Source organism: Mchenga conophoros, linkage group LG1 (assembly GCF_057382185.1).
Source record: "Mchenga conophoros isolate Kocher_MC1m ecotype Shallow Benthic linkage group LG1, M_conophoros_male_GT1.1, whole genome shotgun sequence".
Taxonomy (NCBI): domain Eukaryota; kingdom Metazoa; phylum Chordata; class Actinopteri; order Cichliformes; family Cichlidae; genus Mchenga; species Mchenga conophoros.
Genome location: NC_140526.1, coordinates 5,535,355 through 5,554,736, shown reverse-complemented (window position 1 = coordinate 5,554,736; position 19,382 = coordinate 5,535,355). Strand labels below are relative to the sequence as shown.

The window sequence follows — 19,382 nt, the reverse complement described above, 5'->3', positions numbered from 1 at the left end:
GGTACTTCAGGCTTCCTTCCACAGTCCAAGCACAAGCATGTTAGGTTTATTGATGATTCTAAATTGGTTGTGGGTGTGAATGTGACAGTGAGTGTGAAAAGTTGTCCGTGTCTCTCTGTGTTAGCCCTGTAATAGATTTGCAACCTGTCTGGGTTGTACCCTGTCTCTTTTCCCATTACAGCTGGGATAGGCTGCCTAGACCACCAAAACTCTAAATAAGCTGAAGAATCTGGTTGGATGGATGGATAACTTAACATGTTGTGTGCCCAGTTATTTCTCTAAACCCCTGCACATTTGGCCCATATTTTAACAGCAAAAAGACTCAGTAACAAAGTAGACATAGTCCAAAAGAGAACCAGAGAAACTGTGTTTAATGAAACATTTACCACAAATGGGTGCAAAATGACACTTGAAAATTGTCTGTTTTAATGTAAAAATTGTTTTTCTATGTTTATTATTGCACAAATTTGCAGAAGCTGAGGGGAAAAGCCCCCTAATGAAGGAGCTTTCCTTTCTGATACCATTTCCCATTTGAAATCACCTCCGGCATTACTAGTAAGTCAGATAGCAGCATTTTCTGTTTGAATTATTAGTTGATTTGTTCATTGATTATGCTACAGCTCTCTGTGGGAGTCTAGCAAAAAAATCCCAAAAAGAAAAACCCAAAATGGGGCAGTCAGCTTTTTGTGTGGCTGTACAGTTTTCAATTCTATCTTTATCTAGAAGACGCTGATTATCTGATCAGTCATTTATCATACTCCTGCTATCTCTCCCATACACAGAATTCATTCAAGGTGCTTACAGGACTCATTTTGAGTTTTACAATTTATTCAGGTCTTTCTCTGAAATACACTCATCAAGTTATCAATCATTAATCAGATCTCCCTATTTTTCGCTCTCTCTTTCACACACAAAAGATGCTATTGCTTTCTTGAAGATTCGTTGCTGTAAAAAGCACTATTTTGCAGTACTACTTTTTGAAGGTATATTTTTTTAGCTTAATATTAGTTGGTTCCCTGTTACTGAGTATGAGGCATTAGTGTATTTTGTAAGAGGCTAAAATGGCCAAAAAAAAAAAAAAAAAAACCTCCATAGTTTTAAATACACTGCAATATTGTGGTACAAAAGGATAAATATAATATTCAGTATTGTAGAGGTTCCATGTCTGTGGCTACAAGTGCTTGAGTACTGTGTAAAGAAATAACACACTCAAGGCTGTGCCAAAGTCCTGTGTGGCATCGCTAGAGTTGATATGCACAATAGCAGAAGGCCACCCTCTGCAGATGTGTTGTAACAAACTTGTAAAACACATACACAAAGACCCCTTACATTAAATAGGTCACGTCCATTAAAGAGTAATTAAAGATTGATCGCCATGCTACAAATCTTCCTCGACAATCACATCTATTGCTTTCAATGCAGCATCAGTGACAACAGATTGAATATAAGCTGATACAGTAAGTAGTTGATTGATCTAAACAATGGAACTATTCCCCTTTACATTAACAGTAATTATAGTGTTATTTAAAGTGTTACTCTACCAACAGTCTACAAAAAAAACAGGCACATGTACTAACTGAAGGCTTACTTGGCCGATTCAAATTTTCCTCTTTTTGGGACAGTTATATTTTCTTTCTAAGAATATTTGATCAGATGTGTTTTTAAACATTGCTCTAATTAATGTTTTAATGTATGTGCCGAATAAAACAATGACTGGGCCCTGGTCACACAGGCCGAAACACTTTTTGTTGGCATCTGGCAATTAGTGGTTGTGAGGGGAAAAGGTGTATCCATCACTACCATTTATATTTTGTGTCATACTTTTTCAAATTTTAGTACAGCTGACAGAGTAAACAGTGTGTGCTTGCAGAGCACCAGTTGACATCTCCCATATAAGCTTCTGACAACTGTGGCAATCTGCTAGCAAAGCAATCACACTGAGGTTTTTGTATAAACACCCTCTTGATGACTGATTTAACCTGGCAGCATCCAGCAGCCTCCAGCTGGCTGCTGCCAGGTGAAGGTTGCAAGCCCATTTACAACTGGACAGGGAATACACATTTTTCCCTAGCGACCAGAAGTTGCCAGGGGGTTGCCAACTGGTCTTTAGGTGTATGTGACTGAGTGTTTACATGACTTATGTGAAATTACAAGTCATTTGCAAGGAAATTGTCATTTTCCCCACAGATATACATTAATGTGTTTCGTAATTAAACCTCCAAAAGGCTAGGAAGCAGTGATGGTTTTATAATACAGTGTTAGACTTAAGAGTGTTTCAGATGCCTTTCAAATGAACTGGATGAATCGCGTGGGATTTACAGCTAATAAATGTTGAACTTAAGCGCTGTTTTACCAAAATTACTCTAACAAAATGATGACAACAGGGAGAATGACCTTGGAAAGTATGTACATGGATTGGCATAGCTGTGAATATGACAGACTAAAGCTACTGTTTTAGCATTATTCGACCATCACACCCTATTGGATATGGTCTTTTTTTTTTTTTTTTACATGAAAGATATAGTTTTGTTAAATTAAATGAATATGTCATGTAATACTGATTTGGGATTTTATCCAGGCAGCCTGTTGAAGTCTGCACACAGTCTTGCACACATCTTCTTACATTTCTGGACATGCTCGCAACAGGATGCACTGTGGGCTACACATGATTAGCCTTGTGTACTGTAAGTGCTGATCATGCTCAAAACTAATAAAAATGTATGCATTCTATGGAGTGAGATTATGGGAGTTTTAGGATCTGGGGTTTTTGTTTCTCTTTAGACAGTATTTAGGATATTTCGCCCTCCTTCTGATTATTTTTTTATTATTTTGCTGTCTTTAAATTTCCAACTCCAGGGAAATGACAGGAAGGCCAACTACATGGCTGTAGTAGCCTTTTATAATGAGAAGTACCCATCTCAATAAGTGTTTCATTCACAGTATTAAATGAGTCTTTCATTGTGCATAAGCCGTCTCTAATGCTGGCATCAGAAGCATGCCAATTCAAAGCTGATGCATGACAAAGGCTTAACCATCCAAGTAAAGGACAGCGATGGTTAGAGTTACTACTGCAGCTAGCAATTTCATCACTGATTCATCATCTGTTTATTCTCCTAAAAAATCCATTAATCGATTAAAAATTTGTTCGTAGAATAAGGAATGGCTTAAACAATAATAAAAACTACGACTACCAGATTAGTTACTGATTCATTTTCTTCTCATTGAATAATTAACTAATATTTTTGACCCTTAGTTACTGGTGCATCAGTTTGTGTAAATTTTATTGCATTAATCTGTACAATGCAATATTCACAGTTAGTCTGCATGCCCACCAGTGGCCATTGGAAGGCATTACACTATCTTTAGATGACACACTGAACTGAATCAGCCCCTCTCCTACTCTGCACTGATGCTGAATTGAGGATGCTGCGTCCTTGTTTCTGTTCTCAGAATAATTAGCTGACCTTGAAATAATGAACAGCAGTGTGTGATAGTATGACAACCACAAATCATCCAATTTCAAAGCAACAAAACGTTCATGACTAATACTTACCGGTAATTGAAAAGCAAGAAACCTGGAAATGCGACAGGTTAGTTGTATGTGATTAAACTTTACCGCAGCCTTATAAATATTTTAAAAAAGAGCATTCAGACAAACAAATTTAAAATTTAACCTTTGATTTTCTCATGTCCCATTGTACTACTGTTGACCCTGTTGCATGAAATTCATTTAATCACATCCACTCAGTGCGACAACACAGACGGTGACACTCATGACAGCCTCAGTTATTCACATCCGTCTCCCCATCATTACAAAAAGATGCACACAAGAGCCACTGCACATGCTCTCACACATAAATAAACATGCACTCTCTCTCTCATTTACCTTCCCTTTCATGAACTTTGTTGGTTATTTATCCTCCTTGCCTTTCATTTTTCTTCTCTTTCTACTCCATAGGAAAAAGAAAAAAAAAGAAGTCAGACTTTGTTTGAGGAATGATGCTGTGGCTAAAGAGAAGGCAGCTTTTTGTCCTTATTCTCATTGAGAGCCTCTTGCTATTCATTGGGGCAAGGCAGCCAGTCCAGCAAGGGAGGCAATCTTATGCAGATCACATTGAAGGGCTTCATTACCTAGAAGCCAGCTACTTTTTGTTCTCCCTCGAGGGAAGAGTGAAGGAGAGCATTAGCTTAGCAAAGGAAAGCAATGGTGAGCAAAAGGGAGAGAGTGCGAGGGTGGCAGAGGTACAGAACAGGAGGAAAAATATGTGCGGAGGGTTGCAAATAGAGTGCATCTCTGCAGGCTACACAGGGGAGAAGGGACAAATTACACCTGAACAACACCATCTTTACATCTGCACTGTGGGTTCATGCTAACAGAGATGCATGTTAGAGATGTATGTGCGTGTGAAACACACAGTTTAGTATGTGTGTATGTGCGTGGATGCCTTTGTGCATTCTCAAAAAGAGAACATACCCCAGGGGGCTTTAAAAGGCTCATATTACTGTATCTGGACCAATGACTGATGATGTTACATGCATAATTCAGAGGTGCATTGGATAATAAACAATATTTGATGAATTAGTAATACACATTTGTAGGTAATATTGAACAGCTACAGTGGGGCAAAAAAGTATTTAGTCAGCCACCGATTGTGCAAGTTCCCCCACTTAAAATGATGACAGAGGTCAGTAATTTGCACCAGAGGTACACTTCAACTGTGAGAGACAGAATGTGAAAAAAAAATCCATGAATTCACATGGTAGGATTTGTAAATAATTTATTCGTAAATTAGGGTGGAAAATAAGTATTTGGTCACCTCAAACAAGGAAAATCTCTGGCTCTCACAAACCTGTAACGTCTTCTGTAAGAAGCTTTTCTGTCCCCCACTCGTTACCTGTATGAATGGCACCTGTTTGAACTCATCATCTGTATAAAAGACACCTGTCCACAGCCTCAAACAGTCAGACTCCAAACTCCGCCATGGCCAAGACCAAAGAGCTTTCGAAGGACACCAGGAAAAGTATTGTAGACCTGCACCAGACTGGGAAGAGTGAATCTACAATAGGCAAGCAGCTTGGTGTGAAAAAATCAACTGTGGGAGCAATCATCAGAAAATGGAAGACATACAAGACCACTGATAATCTCCCTCGATCTGGGGCTCCACGCAAGATCTCATCCCGTGGGGTCAAAATGATCATGAGAACGGTGAGCAAAGATCCCAGAACCACACGGGGGGACCTGGTGAATGACCTGCAGAGAGCTGGGACCAAAGTAACAAAGGTCACCATCAGTAACACACTACAACGGCAGGGAATCAAATCCCGCAGTGCCAGACGTGTTCCGCTGCTGAAGCCAGTGCATGTCCAGGCCCGTCTGAAGTTTGCCAGAGAGCACATGGATGATACAGCAGAGGATTGGGAGAATGTCATGTGGTCAGATGAAACCAAAGTAGAACCTTTTGGTATAAACTCAACTCGTCGTGTTTGGAGGAAGAAGAATACTGAGTTGCATCCCAAGAACACCATACCTACTGTGAAGCATGGGGGTGGAAACATCATGCTATGGGGCTGTTTTTCTGCCAAGGGGACAGGACGACTGATCCGTGTTAAGGACAGAATGAATGGGGCCATGTTTCGTGAGATTTTGAGCCAAAACCTCCTTCCATCAGTGAGAACTTTGAAGATGAAACGAGGCTGGGTCTTCCAACATGACAATGATCCAAAACACACTGCCCGGGCAACAAAGGAGTGGCTCCGTAAGAAGCATTTGAAAGTCCCGGAGTGGCCTAGCCAGTCTCCAGACCTCAACCCCATAGAAAATCTGTGGCGGGAGTTGAAAGTCCGTGTTGCTCGGCGACAGCCCCAAAACATCACTGCTCTCGAGAAGATCTGCATGGAGGAATGGGCCAAAATACCAGCTACTGTATGTGCAAACCTGGTAAAGACCTATAGTAAACGTTTGACCTCTGTTATTGCCAACAAAGGTTATGTTACAAAGTATTGAGTTGTATTTTTGTTATTGACCAAATACTTATTTTCCACCCTGATTTACGAATAAATTCTTTACAAATCCTACCATGTGAATTCATGGATTTTTTTTTCATATTCTGTCTCTCACAGTTGAAGTGTACCTCTGGTGCAAATTACTGACCTCTGTCATCATTTTAGGTGGGGGAACTTGCACAATTGGTGGCTGACTAAATACTTTTTTGCCCCACTGTATATGTTGTTTTTTTTTTAACTCTTGAATACCATGTGATTTGCAGCTTAGTCTGAAACAAAGAAATCTAAGTTAATAACATACAAGCGAATGTAAAAAGAATGTAGCAGTAAAAGGAAAAAAGAAGTGACTGGGCAATTAACTGGTATCACAAGTAACCAAATCAAGCATGTAAATACACTCAGATATGCAGAATGCTAGTGCCAAATGAGGTGAGATAAATAGTCGTAGCAGGTTATTTACAGACAAACTCCTCCATGTCAGTTAAATCCTTTCTGCCTCAGAGGCCTGTCCTATTCCCATTTAGCATGGCCACAAAAAGGGCAGGCTGGCATGGACGCTTCCTGGCAGTTAGACAGGCCTGAGAGAGTCAGAGCCTTGGCCAGGTTCACTGCTCTGACCCCTTCTCACCCCAGTTCAGCCTGTGAGCCACCCACCACCATCATCATGGTCCCGGTCTGCCGCATCCCTGTCCAGCCCAGGAGCCTGCTCGTCAGATGTGCCCCAGCCCGGCCCTGGCCTAGCTCTGGCCCAGCTGCCCACTATGTTAAAGGGCCAGGGGCCCCCTGCCACTCAGCCCATCTGCCAAGCTGCAGACCAGAGCCTAGGATCAGAGAAGAGAGACACAAACACCAGACACCCTCTTTCTCAGCTCTCAGCTCAAAGCTCAACTGAGAAATGCCAGATAAAAGATGCGCTATAAATGGGCTTCTTTTGCTTATGTGGGTTGCTGTGACCCTGAAATACTGTTAGGGTTTATTCAAGTTAAGCTGTTTTTAATGCATTCAGAGCCATACTTTCCAAGAGCAAGATATGTTCAAGATTTACTGCAAGATCAGCACAGAACAATGATATTTTTGGTATATCGAGAAAGAGGATTTTTATAGAACATCTGGCCCAAGTGAAGCATGAAATGGTCTGAAAATATCTCAGCTGTCCCTGTATTGATCTGACCAACTGCAATGTGCAGAAAAATTCATGAGACGAAAGAATAGATAGATAGATAGATAGATAGATAGATAGATAGATAGATAGATATGCTCGAACACACAGAAAGGCACAAGCTATGACAAAATATACAGCAGTATTTAATATCGTTACGCTTCGTTGAGGTTATGTATCTGTGGATCACTTTGAAAACTGCAAGCATATTAAATCAGCTGTGATCACAGTGTACTCCTGTATGTTGGAAGCATGAGACGATCAGCTCTGATAAAGGTCTGCATACTGCTCATTTCCATACGTCTCCCCTTGATCAAGTCTGCTCATTTATCGTCCAAATCTGAGATGACAAGCCTTTACTTATTTTCCCAGCTGCCGATGGTGATGAGAGCGTAATCAGAAACATCATTAGGTCCTACATAGATGGCTGTGCCTGTTAGTCCTTTTATCCACACCCATAATAACTCTGAAAATGCAAATCAACTCCAGGTAATCTATTAATGTCACTTCAATTTTATGTCTACACTCCAATTTAGCAGATCTTGACACATTTGGCAGGGATCTGTGCTCTCATACAGGTATTCATTTTGCTGAGGTTTCACAGAGCATGGCCCACGCAAAGAGGAGATGGGCCATCTGTCTACGTGCCCGTTTATTAATCGCCCTGATAATGAAGCGAACTCACAGCCCAACACTCCTGGGGCAACTCTCACATGAGTTCCAACCGGCAAAACAACTTTCAGCAAGTTTGTTTCGCAATGTGGCAATTATTGTCATTTGCACCCCCCTTAGCACAGGAAGGAGGGTCTAGCAACCTCCTCCTAATTACCTGTTGTGTCACTTCAAGCAGATTTTGTAATTTCCAACTACATCACAACCCCCTTGTTAGCTGCAGACGGGTGGCAGAGCCTCATAATTCCAGCATATGGTCGACAGACATACAAGGGAATTTGTCAGCTTGTACTGGCCTTAAAGTTGAAGACCCCATTAACAGGAGAACAAAATCTGTTAATCTTGTGAGCTCTTTGCAATCCATGTGAAAGAATTAAAATTCTAATCATGGACCGGCTTGCAACAATAAGCAGCTAACTCCCTCAAGTGGCACTAAAAAAGTTACAATGTAATGAAGAAACTGAAGTAGTATACCTACGTATATTGTTCATTGGATCAAATGAATGGATAATAATTTGCACCCTATTTGTCTGAGGATTAGAGGATATTATAAAAACATAAAAAACAGAATTATCCAGATTATATTTAGTATCCATTATTAAAACGGCAATTATTAACATTTTTTAAATCTATAAAATAATTTATTAGCATGAGTATTCTGGGTATGGTTTCTCATAGTGATGAACTGAGATTGCTCACAATGTTAAAGCAATAGTCCCTAAAGGAATTACAAGCAACAAGATACAGTATCAAGAAATAAACAACAATTTTGTAACATATGGCACATATGTCGAAGTAAATAAAAATGCAAAAATATAGGAAGACTACAAGTCATGCGCAAGACAACTGAATTACAATAAAGTTTTCAGGGGACACCACATAGAGGTAGGTAGAGGTGAAATTTGAGGGAGGGGGGTTTTCAGGTGCAGTCGTTTTATTGTTGACAACCGATCCCATTCAAACCAGGACGCAGAGGAACGAACAAAAGAAAAGAAAAGATGATACCGAAAGCAAATTGAGTTTTGAAAGTGGCCCATTTTTGTGATCTGCCAACTTTACCATGAGTTTAGGAAAAATCTAATTTTCAGAAAGCTGTACGTGATTTGCCCAGATATTCACTTTTTATTGTGCTTAATCATAAATCTATCAATTTTAGGTGGAGAGTTCATAGCTAGCATGAGCCACAGTAATGGGAAATGAAGTGGAATTATTCATAAAGGGTTTGAGCAGCCCAGAAAAATAAAAAATAAAAAATCAGTTAACACAGTTTTGAAGAAATTTTGTAGAAGCATTTTACCCCTAGAAAACAATTCAATGTAATGCACTCACAGAAGTTCTAGCAGCTTATGCTAATGGTTTCAAATGTGTTCTGACAGATTTGGCAGATTTAGTGAAGTTAAAACCTTTGCTTTCCCCTTCATCTTATTGTTCCACTGTACCTACAGAGACAATTCACTAAACAATTAAAATGTGAGTCACCTCCATTTTCAGCTATTCAGGAAAATGAAAGTCAGACAAAAGTCACAGAAAGCCACACGTCTTATCCGACTGGCCCTTTTTAAAGGAAGAACAAAAGGTATTTCTCCTTCATTTCCCATTAACCTCTATGCTCCTGCGCACACAGGATACATGGCGACCTCGGTGACCCGTGTCACATATCTCATGCGGCTGTGGGGACCGTTTCCTATGGGGGATGGTGACATTCAGTACGAGGATTCTCTATCTAGCCATAGTCCTTGACAGATAAAAGGTAGGTGTTGATATTTGTCCCTGGTCCCGCTGATACTGTGTGGATACACTCCCGATAAGCAAGGAGCTGCGAAGACATTGATGAAGTCTGAAGTGGAACTGACAAGCTCTGTAAGTGGATAACATCATCAGGAGAAGCAGGCTGTTACGGTCTGGATTCGATTTTGATTATTTGACACAGGTGGGTTCACGCTAAGCAGAAATTCATCAGCATACTCAGCATTGTCTCAGCTTAGTACCAAATGTAATGCAACGTTTTTTAGCATGTGCAATATTGCATTTTAATGTTTCCCAGTTTCTTGTCACTGTGAAGATTTGCTCATACGACTTCACCATCTTCATCTCTGTTCTGCTCTCTTTCCCGTGGACTTTATTAGTTATGCGCCACTCAAAACGCAGGAATCCACCGAGTCCTGTGCAAATTCTAATTTACTGATGATTTATGAATATGAGGCGAGCAAGATGAACGACTTATTGTTTGTTTGTCCAGAGAGCTTAATTCTCCCCATAACACCACAGCACATGAAAACTTAACAAGAAGGAAACCAGTTGCTAAAAGAAAAGCCTTTCAAGCTAACAACTGAGCCTTCATGAATGTTTAATTAATCAGTAGTGACAAAAGGGAACAACAATCAACAAAGAGATGCCGATTTCCATTTCTTATGCATTATTCCCACTGGCAAATCACAGAGTGCTGTCAACTACCACTTTGCGCTCTACCCTATCACTATGGTTGTTACCGCACTCCACTGACAAAACCCTTGGAGAGCTACAGTACATTTCATTTGAGATCCAAAGCTGAGCAGCAGGGATCAAGTAACAGAGTTCAGACAAGAACAGTTCACTGTTACTTTGTGTTTACATGGATACTTTTGCATTGTGTTTTGTTCCTTTTTGCTTCCACAGCAGCAGCTAATAAGAGTCAGATACAGTTATCATGAGAAGCTGCACAGAAATATATATTTATATAGCTTTCCCTCTGAGAACCGATGCAAAGACTGCATCCTATGGGATGTACCAAATAGACTCCATTACACTCCTAACACCGTATGTCCTGGCGAGTTATGTCAGCTTTGTGACAGGTAACAAGAGGAAGCTCACTGAGGAAACACAATAACAAGTGTATACCACCCAACAACGGACCCCAGCATCCTTGCTGAACTCCTGCAATGTCAACACAGCATAAAGACACACTCTGATCTCCTTCCTGCTACTGATGGAAGCATTTTTTTCTACAAGACTCAGCTGCGCCGGGGTTAGTAGTGAGGGTCTCAAAACAGTGTAACAATCCACTTACAGGCTTCTGTCTGTCCTAGATGAGCTGCATTATCATCATGCAGTGGTCATTTAAATACATGGATGAAATAAGAAGGAGAATATATGAATATATTAGCATACAGTGCAAGGGCAAAAGTTTTGCGTACCAGTTTGAGGGGGCTTGAGGAATAGTAGCTTGCAATTGGCGTCCGTCAGTATTGTCGCGCTAACTGACAGTTTATGGGTGCACATGCAAAGATGTTTCTCAACCATGATATTATTATAATGCTTAAATCTTGAAGTAACAGCCATCCATATCAAGCCTTTCCTACTTTGAGGACTGTTAGGCTTTACTGTTGTGAAAGATGGGAAAAAAAAGACTAATTGTAAATGCTTTTGACACAAAATAATGCAGTCCACAGAGGTTCACCCTCTTAATCTCCTTGCCATTGCTTTCAACATCAATCAGTATTATATTCTGCACTTTTAAATCCTTGGATAAACATCTATTATAGTGTGCTATAATAATTTTACAGTAACTGACAGAAAGTGCAATACCCCCGCCCCCCACAAAAAAAAAACTAACCCAAAAATGGCCCCTGACCTACACAAAGTGGAGAATAGCAGATTTATGCCCTAAGGCAATATCTACATATGCTGCTGTAGCCTGTCCGAAATGTACCACTGGTGCCTTTCAGCTTGTGCAGAATTTTGATTGTGTATGAAAATTTTAAGAACTCACCACATGCTTGCCACATGTGGTGAGTTATTTAATTTTACAATCTAATATCTGGCTCATGTTTCCATATTGTTAGTTCTTTTTAAGTGAGCTGTTTGTTGAGAGCCTTCCCTAAGTGTGTGTCGACATTGACGCTCGATGTTCAGTCACAGCACTGAGCTGTGGGTGAAGTCCTAGTGATTTGATTTGATTTATCATTCTTGTATTTTCATTTGTGGAAAAATACTCATAGCAGGCAAGCGTGTAAATAGGCATACTCATTTCCTCTTGTTCTTATTCACTCATTATTTTTATGCAATAGCCCATTAGAGATCAGCCGTCTCGGAAATCTCACAGACTGATTAGGCTGCTGTGTGAGGCAGGGAGCAGAAATGAGCTCTGTCTGTATTGTGACTTACCAACAGCAGACATTTCTTCAACAGCGGCATGATACGGGCCTTCGGTGAACTTTGGTGCATTGTCATTTATGTCCTGGACTTTGATGATGAACTCAGTCATGGGCTCCAGAAGCTGGCCTGTAATACCATTAGTGACTTTGGCGGTTAGTGTGTATTCAGCCTTCTCCTCGCGGTCCAACCTCTTCATCGCGTGGATGTCACCTGTCTTCTCATTGATGGCAAAGATGGTGCCTGCCCCCTCACCTGCAAGGCTGTATCTGGCTGTGTCATTGTCCACCTTGTCTGTGTGAAGCTGCAATTAAAAAGAGAAGAAAAATAAAGGATAAGTTCAATTTTGTTACAAAGTTCTCAGTTTTTTTCCCAGAGTGTAAAGACAAACTTAGGGAGCCGGGTGTGAAGAGCTTTTAATGAATACAAGCTGATATGCTCAGCAGATTCTACAAGTTCTCACCACATAAATGTAGTTAAGTATACAGTATGACCATAATGCGCTGTTTGCACTGCTGTACTCTGTGGAAACTAGATACTAAACGTGGCTCAGCATAGCCTACACTTTGCTAAATGAGGCCCGCTGGGGACAATAACTTTATAAGTTGCACAGGAAATGGACCTTAGTCTAGGTTGTTCCTCGTTATACATCACAAATACATCACACAAACATGTGTTATGGGGTATATTGCTCCCTACAGTATGAAATTTACCGGACAAAGACGTTAGATGTCCTTTCAATGTTCATCGTACTACACTGGAAAAAATAAGAAATCCATTAAAAATTCAACAGGAAACTCTACACACAATGATGCATTCTCTCAAACTAGCCCCAAAGATACTGGACGATGGTTCATATTTCTCATTATTTTTGTAATTACCGTTTCATTAGTTCACTAGAACTGCATGCCCGGCTGAGTGGTTGGATCCCACTCATTGCACGGGCTGAGTATAACTAATGAATTTGACGATGCGGCATGAAGCTGTTCAAATATCTGCGCTGAGAAGAGCAGGCAAAATATTCTGCTGTTTCAAGTTAAAAGGGTCAACTGAAAGGGCACAGGATACAATGGTATGGACACAAAGAGGTCAGGGAAAAAGAGAAAGAGCCGCCTTTTGACTCAAAAGAAGCAAAGAATTCAATTTTTGCTCCTATAAAGAGACAGAGCATTTCCTGTACTTGAAAGTCACCTTTCATATAAGCCTCTTGAATCCTAAAGTGAGTGAGTTTCAGAAGGGAGGAGAAGCAACATTTACAAATCCAACAATATAGCTGGGACATGGCTGGCAGCACTCTTCTTTTCAGTTTGTATTTTTGTCAACTTATGCGTCTCTTAAAAACACACACACACACACACACACACACACACACACGTGACCAAGTACACAGTCATACATCAAAACATCTGTATTCAGCAGCTTTAATTTCATTCCCTGCCACGGCGTTTCAACAGAGGTTCCTGTGGTATAGAATAGCAAGGTAGAAATGTGTTGGTGACTACAGACCCCTAAACCCCCTGCAATGTTTTCAGAACCTGGCTTTTATGCATATACTGTCTCCGAGGTGTTGTTTGCAGACACTGACAAAGCACATTCGCTTAAATTGTCACACCTTGCACTTTTGTTTTCCTAATTGTGCCATCATTTCACATGAATGATGTAGCTCATTAACACAAATGCCTCGCAACATCCTGCACACTGAGAAACTCTTTAAATGAGCTCAAATTAATGATGGTCTGTCATTGTTTTTTTTGTTTTTTTAAATCCCATGCATGACTACTTATGTGAAGTCTAAAGCCTGCAGCTCAGCATATATGACTGCATGTTGGTGCTTCCCGCAACGGGAGGCAAACTGACTATTTTAGCAGCATATTGGTTTTGGTTTATTCATTAATCATAAATATTTTTAGGTAAGCATCCTGGATTTAATCCTGGTTTGTTTCAATGTGACGCGCCACTTCTTCACTCTGTACTTATGTAAAGAAAAAAAAGAGAAAAAGAAAACCTTTTTGATCAGCTGCAGAGCAATACTGCGATTTTATAGTACTGTGATTGTGTCTGTTTCCATATGTAATGCCCACAGAGAGCTTACAGAGAGACATTTTCAACCAACGCAAACGTGCTTCTGTGCTGTCATCCAACTGCACTTTGCTCTATATAAAAGTACAGGCAGGGGCTGCAGTGGACACTGTTTTATTGTTGTTAACACTCTGTTTCACTTCAGTACTGTGTCTGCTATAATCCCACTCTTCTCTGCGGCTGGCTGATGGACCAAAACAGTTTAAAGAAGAGTAGCCCAAAGACTGGTTGTATATTTTTGACACTTCCCCCACATATTTTAATAATACCCCATTTGCCCCACTACCTGCTCTCTCCAGATAGAAAGCTGGCAATAGCTGCTCACACACTGCTTAGGGACTTCAAATGTGCTACCACCGCTGAACCATAATTTGGCCTTGAGGCAAGCTGAATCCTGCTTGTCTGCTAGTTTTGTCTTGAGGACTGGACCACTTTTCATGTCTGTCTTCCCCTGCCTCCATCTCAGTGTCTGAGAGTCTTAAAAATAAAGCCCACTGTTGCCTGCTTGCCCCAAATAAAATTCAAATAAAATTACGGCCCATGTTTATTCCAAGCTGGAGGTTGCTCCACTGAGTCACACTGCCATGTACATCTGTGCTGTGCCTGTTCTCCTATTAAACCCAGGGGACTTGCACAGGTGTAGATAATTTTGTGGAGTTGTATTTAAGAAATTTTAAACATTTTCAAAAACAAAAATGCAATAAAAAGTGTCTAAAAATCTACTCTAAAGAACAACAACAAAACATGCAACTTATAAAGCAATCAAAATATTTTAATAAAAAAAACCACACCATAAAAATCACACTGCGAAGTGCTATAATTACTACAACCTCATGACACTTAAATAGTTTGAATAAACAAGTGAATAGAACCTAAGTAAAAATAAATAAATATTTAAATAAATAAATATTTATTTAAAAATAAACAAGTTTGTATTGTATTATGGTCCCAGTACTGGCTTAATATGTGAGGAGTGTGGAGATTAATTCTTGCTCTCTGAAATGCTTATCCATGGTTGTATGCTATAAACTCATCGCATGCTGGAAACGACCTACAGTATTATCATGTGACGAAATAAGATGCTGTGGTTTTCTCACATAAAGTTAAATCATAAAAGCTGATTTTAAATTAGATTTTAGATGTATGGATATTGGTGCCTGTCTGTGTTTCTCACGTACTGGTCAGGATGCGCCTTGTACAACACCTTGTACAACACCTTGTACACATGGATGCTTGAGACATGGCATGTCAGATTGTTTTTCCTCATTAATTAACCAAGAAACCAAACATAATGAAAAATATTAAAATTAAGTTGCTAAATTAAATAGACTGCGTCAAACACCTAACCCCTGTTTCCCACCCAGCAAACATAAGATAGCAAAGACAGTTTTGAAGCTGAATAATCTAAAAAGAAAAAAAAAACATTTAGAAAAAAATTAATGCCCACTAAAGATGAGTACCACTGATTAAAACACATTTTGAGCTAAGATGGGGTTAAATCTTTTGTCTCTTAGCTTCTATAAGCATTTTTTTCTCTTCTTTTTTAAAAAAATGACATTAAACCATTGTATAGATTCAAGGTAGAGCAATGTTGCCTTGTCACAGAAACCTAACAAAAATTCAGAAGATGAATAAAAGCTTTATAGAAAGGCATGCTGTGTTTCTTTTGAAAAAGAAAAGTCACACATTCAGTCATTTTCCCAGAAGCTGCCACTTTTGACTTTAAATTCACGAAGGGTTGAGTTGAGCTAGCTATAACCAACAACAATCCTCAAAACTGTCTCCTCTAAATGCCCTGGGAACCCACTTCGTACACAGCCTTCACACTAGAGTGCACAAATTCTCATCAAAGAGTACAATTACGTGAAAAAAAAAAGGTCTGTCACAGGTCCCTGTCATTAACCGAGTTGCCTGGGCAACTAAAACAGCACCAACAATCAGTGACATTGACTGTGGCATTCAGGAAACTAACAGATAATGGATAACAACACTGTAGTTGTGATGATTATGTGCTACACTGGTGTCAGAAAACAACAAGTATTCTGAGCACAGGGTGAGGAAAGCTTACACCACAATGTCTGTTGTGTCTGTGTTGATTATGTATTGGCTTAGTAAGAATGGCATTGATGATATTCGCATCTGTCTTGGCATCGAGTCAACGCGTTGCTAAAACTCAAATAATACGCAAACATACTACTGCTCTCATGTGTATGTCCAGTCTTCTCATAACTAAAGTGAGCATCGACTGCATTATTCCATGAACGTCAACTAAATCTATCACAAAGAAGAAATAACGTTGTCTGTATGTGCAGCAAGTGCATCCAGGCTCTGGAAGTTATTATATCTCTCGCTCTAGCCGCTGTAGGTCAGGTTGTTGAAAAGACAGACATCCATATGTTTTGAAGCTCCAGTTCAGAAAAAAAGACTTGGGTGACAGAAGATATTTTCCTGTGGCAATACTTGTGTGCTCTGATGTCTGCCAGTATACACACACACACACATAAACATAGAGTACTGCACACCTCCATTTGCCAACCGCAACTCCCAATCAGGGGCTGCATGGGACTGCTTATCCTGTCAGCGGAGGAGGAAACATGTCAGTCCCTGCTGAAGATGAGCTTTTATGACAATCACTTGAACAATCACTGTGTCCTAATGAGGAAGATTCTACAGATTCTACTCCCACATATCCTCCACCCCCGCCATGGGCCTGGGCTCCTGATGCTTAAGTGTAGCCCTACAGAAGGAACTAATGATTTCCCTAGTTGTCAGGCCAAATGGTAGATAGGACATGTTCTCCTCCTATGTATGTACCAGTAGGACTGTAGAGGGAGAGAGAAAGACTGACGCAAAGAGGGAAAGGGAGGAGATACTGTCACTGTGATGCTTGTCAGCTACCGTCTGCAAGAACAGACTTCACACAGTACGTCGGATTGCTTTCTGCAAAGTCTACTTCAGTTGGAGTAAGGGTCAGAGGTTGATGAATTCGATCTGCAACTGTGTTGGTTTTTTATCAGTGGTGGAAGAAGTCAGATCCATTACTTTTGTTTACGGAAATGTACAAAAATGTAAAAATGTTCCAGGTCTGCAGTTAATATTATACATGGAATCACAGTGATCACAAAAGCAGGAAAAGTAAAATAATTTTTTCCGCCAAAAAAAGAATGAATGATATTTAACAAATTATCATATGATACAAATACTAACTACATTCTGTTACTGACAAACACACAATTTTGTCTTATTATACTGGGTAGTTTAAAAAATATATATATTTATAAATATATAATTTTATTCCTTACAGCCATTAAACAGTTGCAAACAATCTGAACAGAAGATTCATGTTTTGCCGCTGCTGAAAAACAAATGTATGTAGCTACAGTTTGCTGAAAAGCTGAAAAGTAATAAGATATATAGTAACAGTTCAAATACTGTGCTATTTAAAACTACACATTCCTTTCTAAAATATCAAAGAGTGGAAACTCCAAGAATCAGAAAGAGGTACCAATACAGTACTACTACCCCAAATTGCCCACTAACTCAGGAAAAGCACTTAGATTCTTTCCACTGTTATTACATAATACAAGCATTCTGAACACATTTAATGTAGCACACTGCCAAAAGTGCAGGACAGCATGAAGAAGTGCTGTATAATGCATCACTGTGTTGACTCTAAATGTCATGTTTAGCACAATCCCGATGTGGGTTTGTTTAGCTGAAGATGCGAGGTCTGACTGGCCGATAATGTGGAGTAGAAATGCCATGTTAACCATTAAATATGGAGACGACGGCATGTTGTTATGTAAAATGTATACGAACCCCTCAAGGCCGTGCACTGCATGAACTAGTTCGCATAGCACCTTTTGTAAGAGCCAGATGTTGACCTTTTTCTATTCAGCTCAGTCAGTTAATATGGCCCAGTTCTCCTCATCTGTTCAGTGTAATGCCATCTCACAGAAGAAATCCAAAGAATTAATTTGAGAGGGCCCCATACTGCAATGAGGGATCAATAGAGGGTAATTCATTGCCACTGATAAAATTAGAGCTTTTTTGTTCCATCTGTACACCCTCAGGCAACTGTAGCCTAAATAGTTACTCCAGATAGATTCTACTCAAACATGTCGGGAATTAATTGTAGCTTCCTCCCATTTGTTGGATTTTGACTCTGTTAATTACACCTACATGAATAATCTGTAATTCTAAATATTGCAATAACATTTTGAATGTACGGAACAGATGGTGCGATGCATGATATATGATACACTTAGCTATTCTTGGAAACATTTTCCCTCCAGTCTGTCTCATGGCACGTAGCGGTTTATCAAATTGGACAGAAAAGTTCCCTTCTGGTGTGAACCACAAAAGACTTTATTGGAGGAAATCATATAGTGAAGCTCTGTGATGCTGGGGCATTGGAAATAGAAAGTTTAATTCAGAAATATCATAACGTGAAATGCTGTCAGCTCTTCAATTCTTTACACCACAAATGAGGCCAAATTTAAAGGCGTTAAGTAAATGCGTTCAGATGCTATGTGACTCAGTCATTTTTACTTCTGTGGTGAGCAAATATAGATTTTTTTACATACCCCCAATCAAGATAAACTGTTTTAAAGGATCCGTTATCTACTGCTGCTCCCTTGCACATGACACAAAGGAACTGATTCCTTTGGGATTTGTAGCCATTGGTTGCTATATAACAATAATCAATATTGCTTTTTTTTCAGAGGTCAATCACAGTATTCACGGAGGCCAAAAAGTGAGAAGAGAGCCTCACATATTTTCCTCTTCATTTATTATTACTGCTGACATTCGTGCTTTATTGAGACAATGAGAGAGAGATGGTGTCATGACCCATATACAGGGAAAGGTGATGGTCTGTAATTGAAGCCAACTCCACACAGAAAAGGTAGAGTAATTATAATCAGTAAAGAGTCTCCCAGTGTTATACTCCCTTCACACACATGCACAGAACTGAATTGTCAGCAAGCTATCACCTTTTGCTTTCGTTCTGCTTTCGTTTTTTTTTCCCAGACAACAATGAATTAATGAGACAAACAAAAAAGGCAACAATTTGTACTGCATTTGTGCGCAGTCTGTACCAAGGTCAATCAGGGCTAATGTGTTTCATGTCTATCCATGCACTTTGAGCAATGGCACATGTGTTCCATTCACTGCCACTGGCACTTTATTGCTTCTGGAGAATAAGTCAAAGTCAAAGCAGCTACCTTTAGTAAAAGAGGGCAACACAATTAGATTAAGCCACCCATGAAAAGCCTTTTGTTTGTGAATGTTGATACATTGGAGGATGCATTTTAATCATAGTGGGGTACAGTGTCAC

At 39.8% G+C, this 19,382-nt stretch overlaps 1 protein-coding gene across 2 annotated transcripts in view; it reads right to left on the bottom strand.

Moving 5' to 3' along the window:
* The window catches only part of cdh8 (cadherin 8), a 100,432-nt gene that overhangs the window by 51,798 nt on the left and 29,252 nt on the right, over positions 1–19,382 (bottom strand). For both annotated transcript variants that reach the window (XM_085290834.1, XM_085290746.1), the window contains exon 3: positions 11,978–12,269. In XM_085290834.1, coding sequence (XP_085146960.1) covers positions 11,978–12,269 — 292 coding nt within the window. The remainder of the gene's footprint in view (positions 1–11,977; positions 12,270–19,382) is intronic.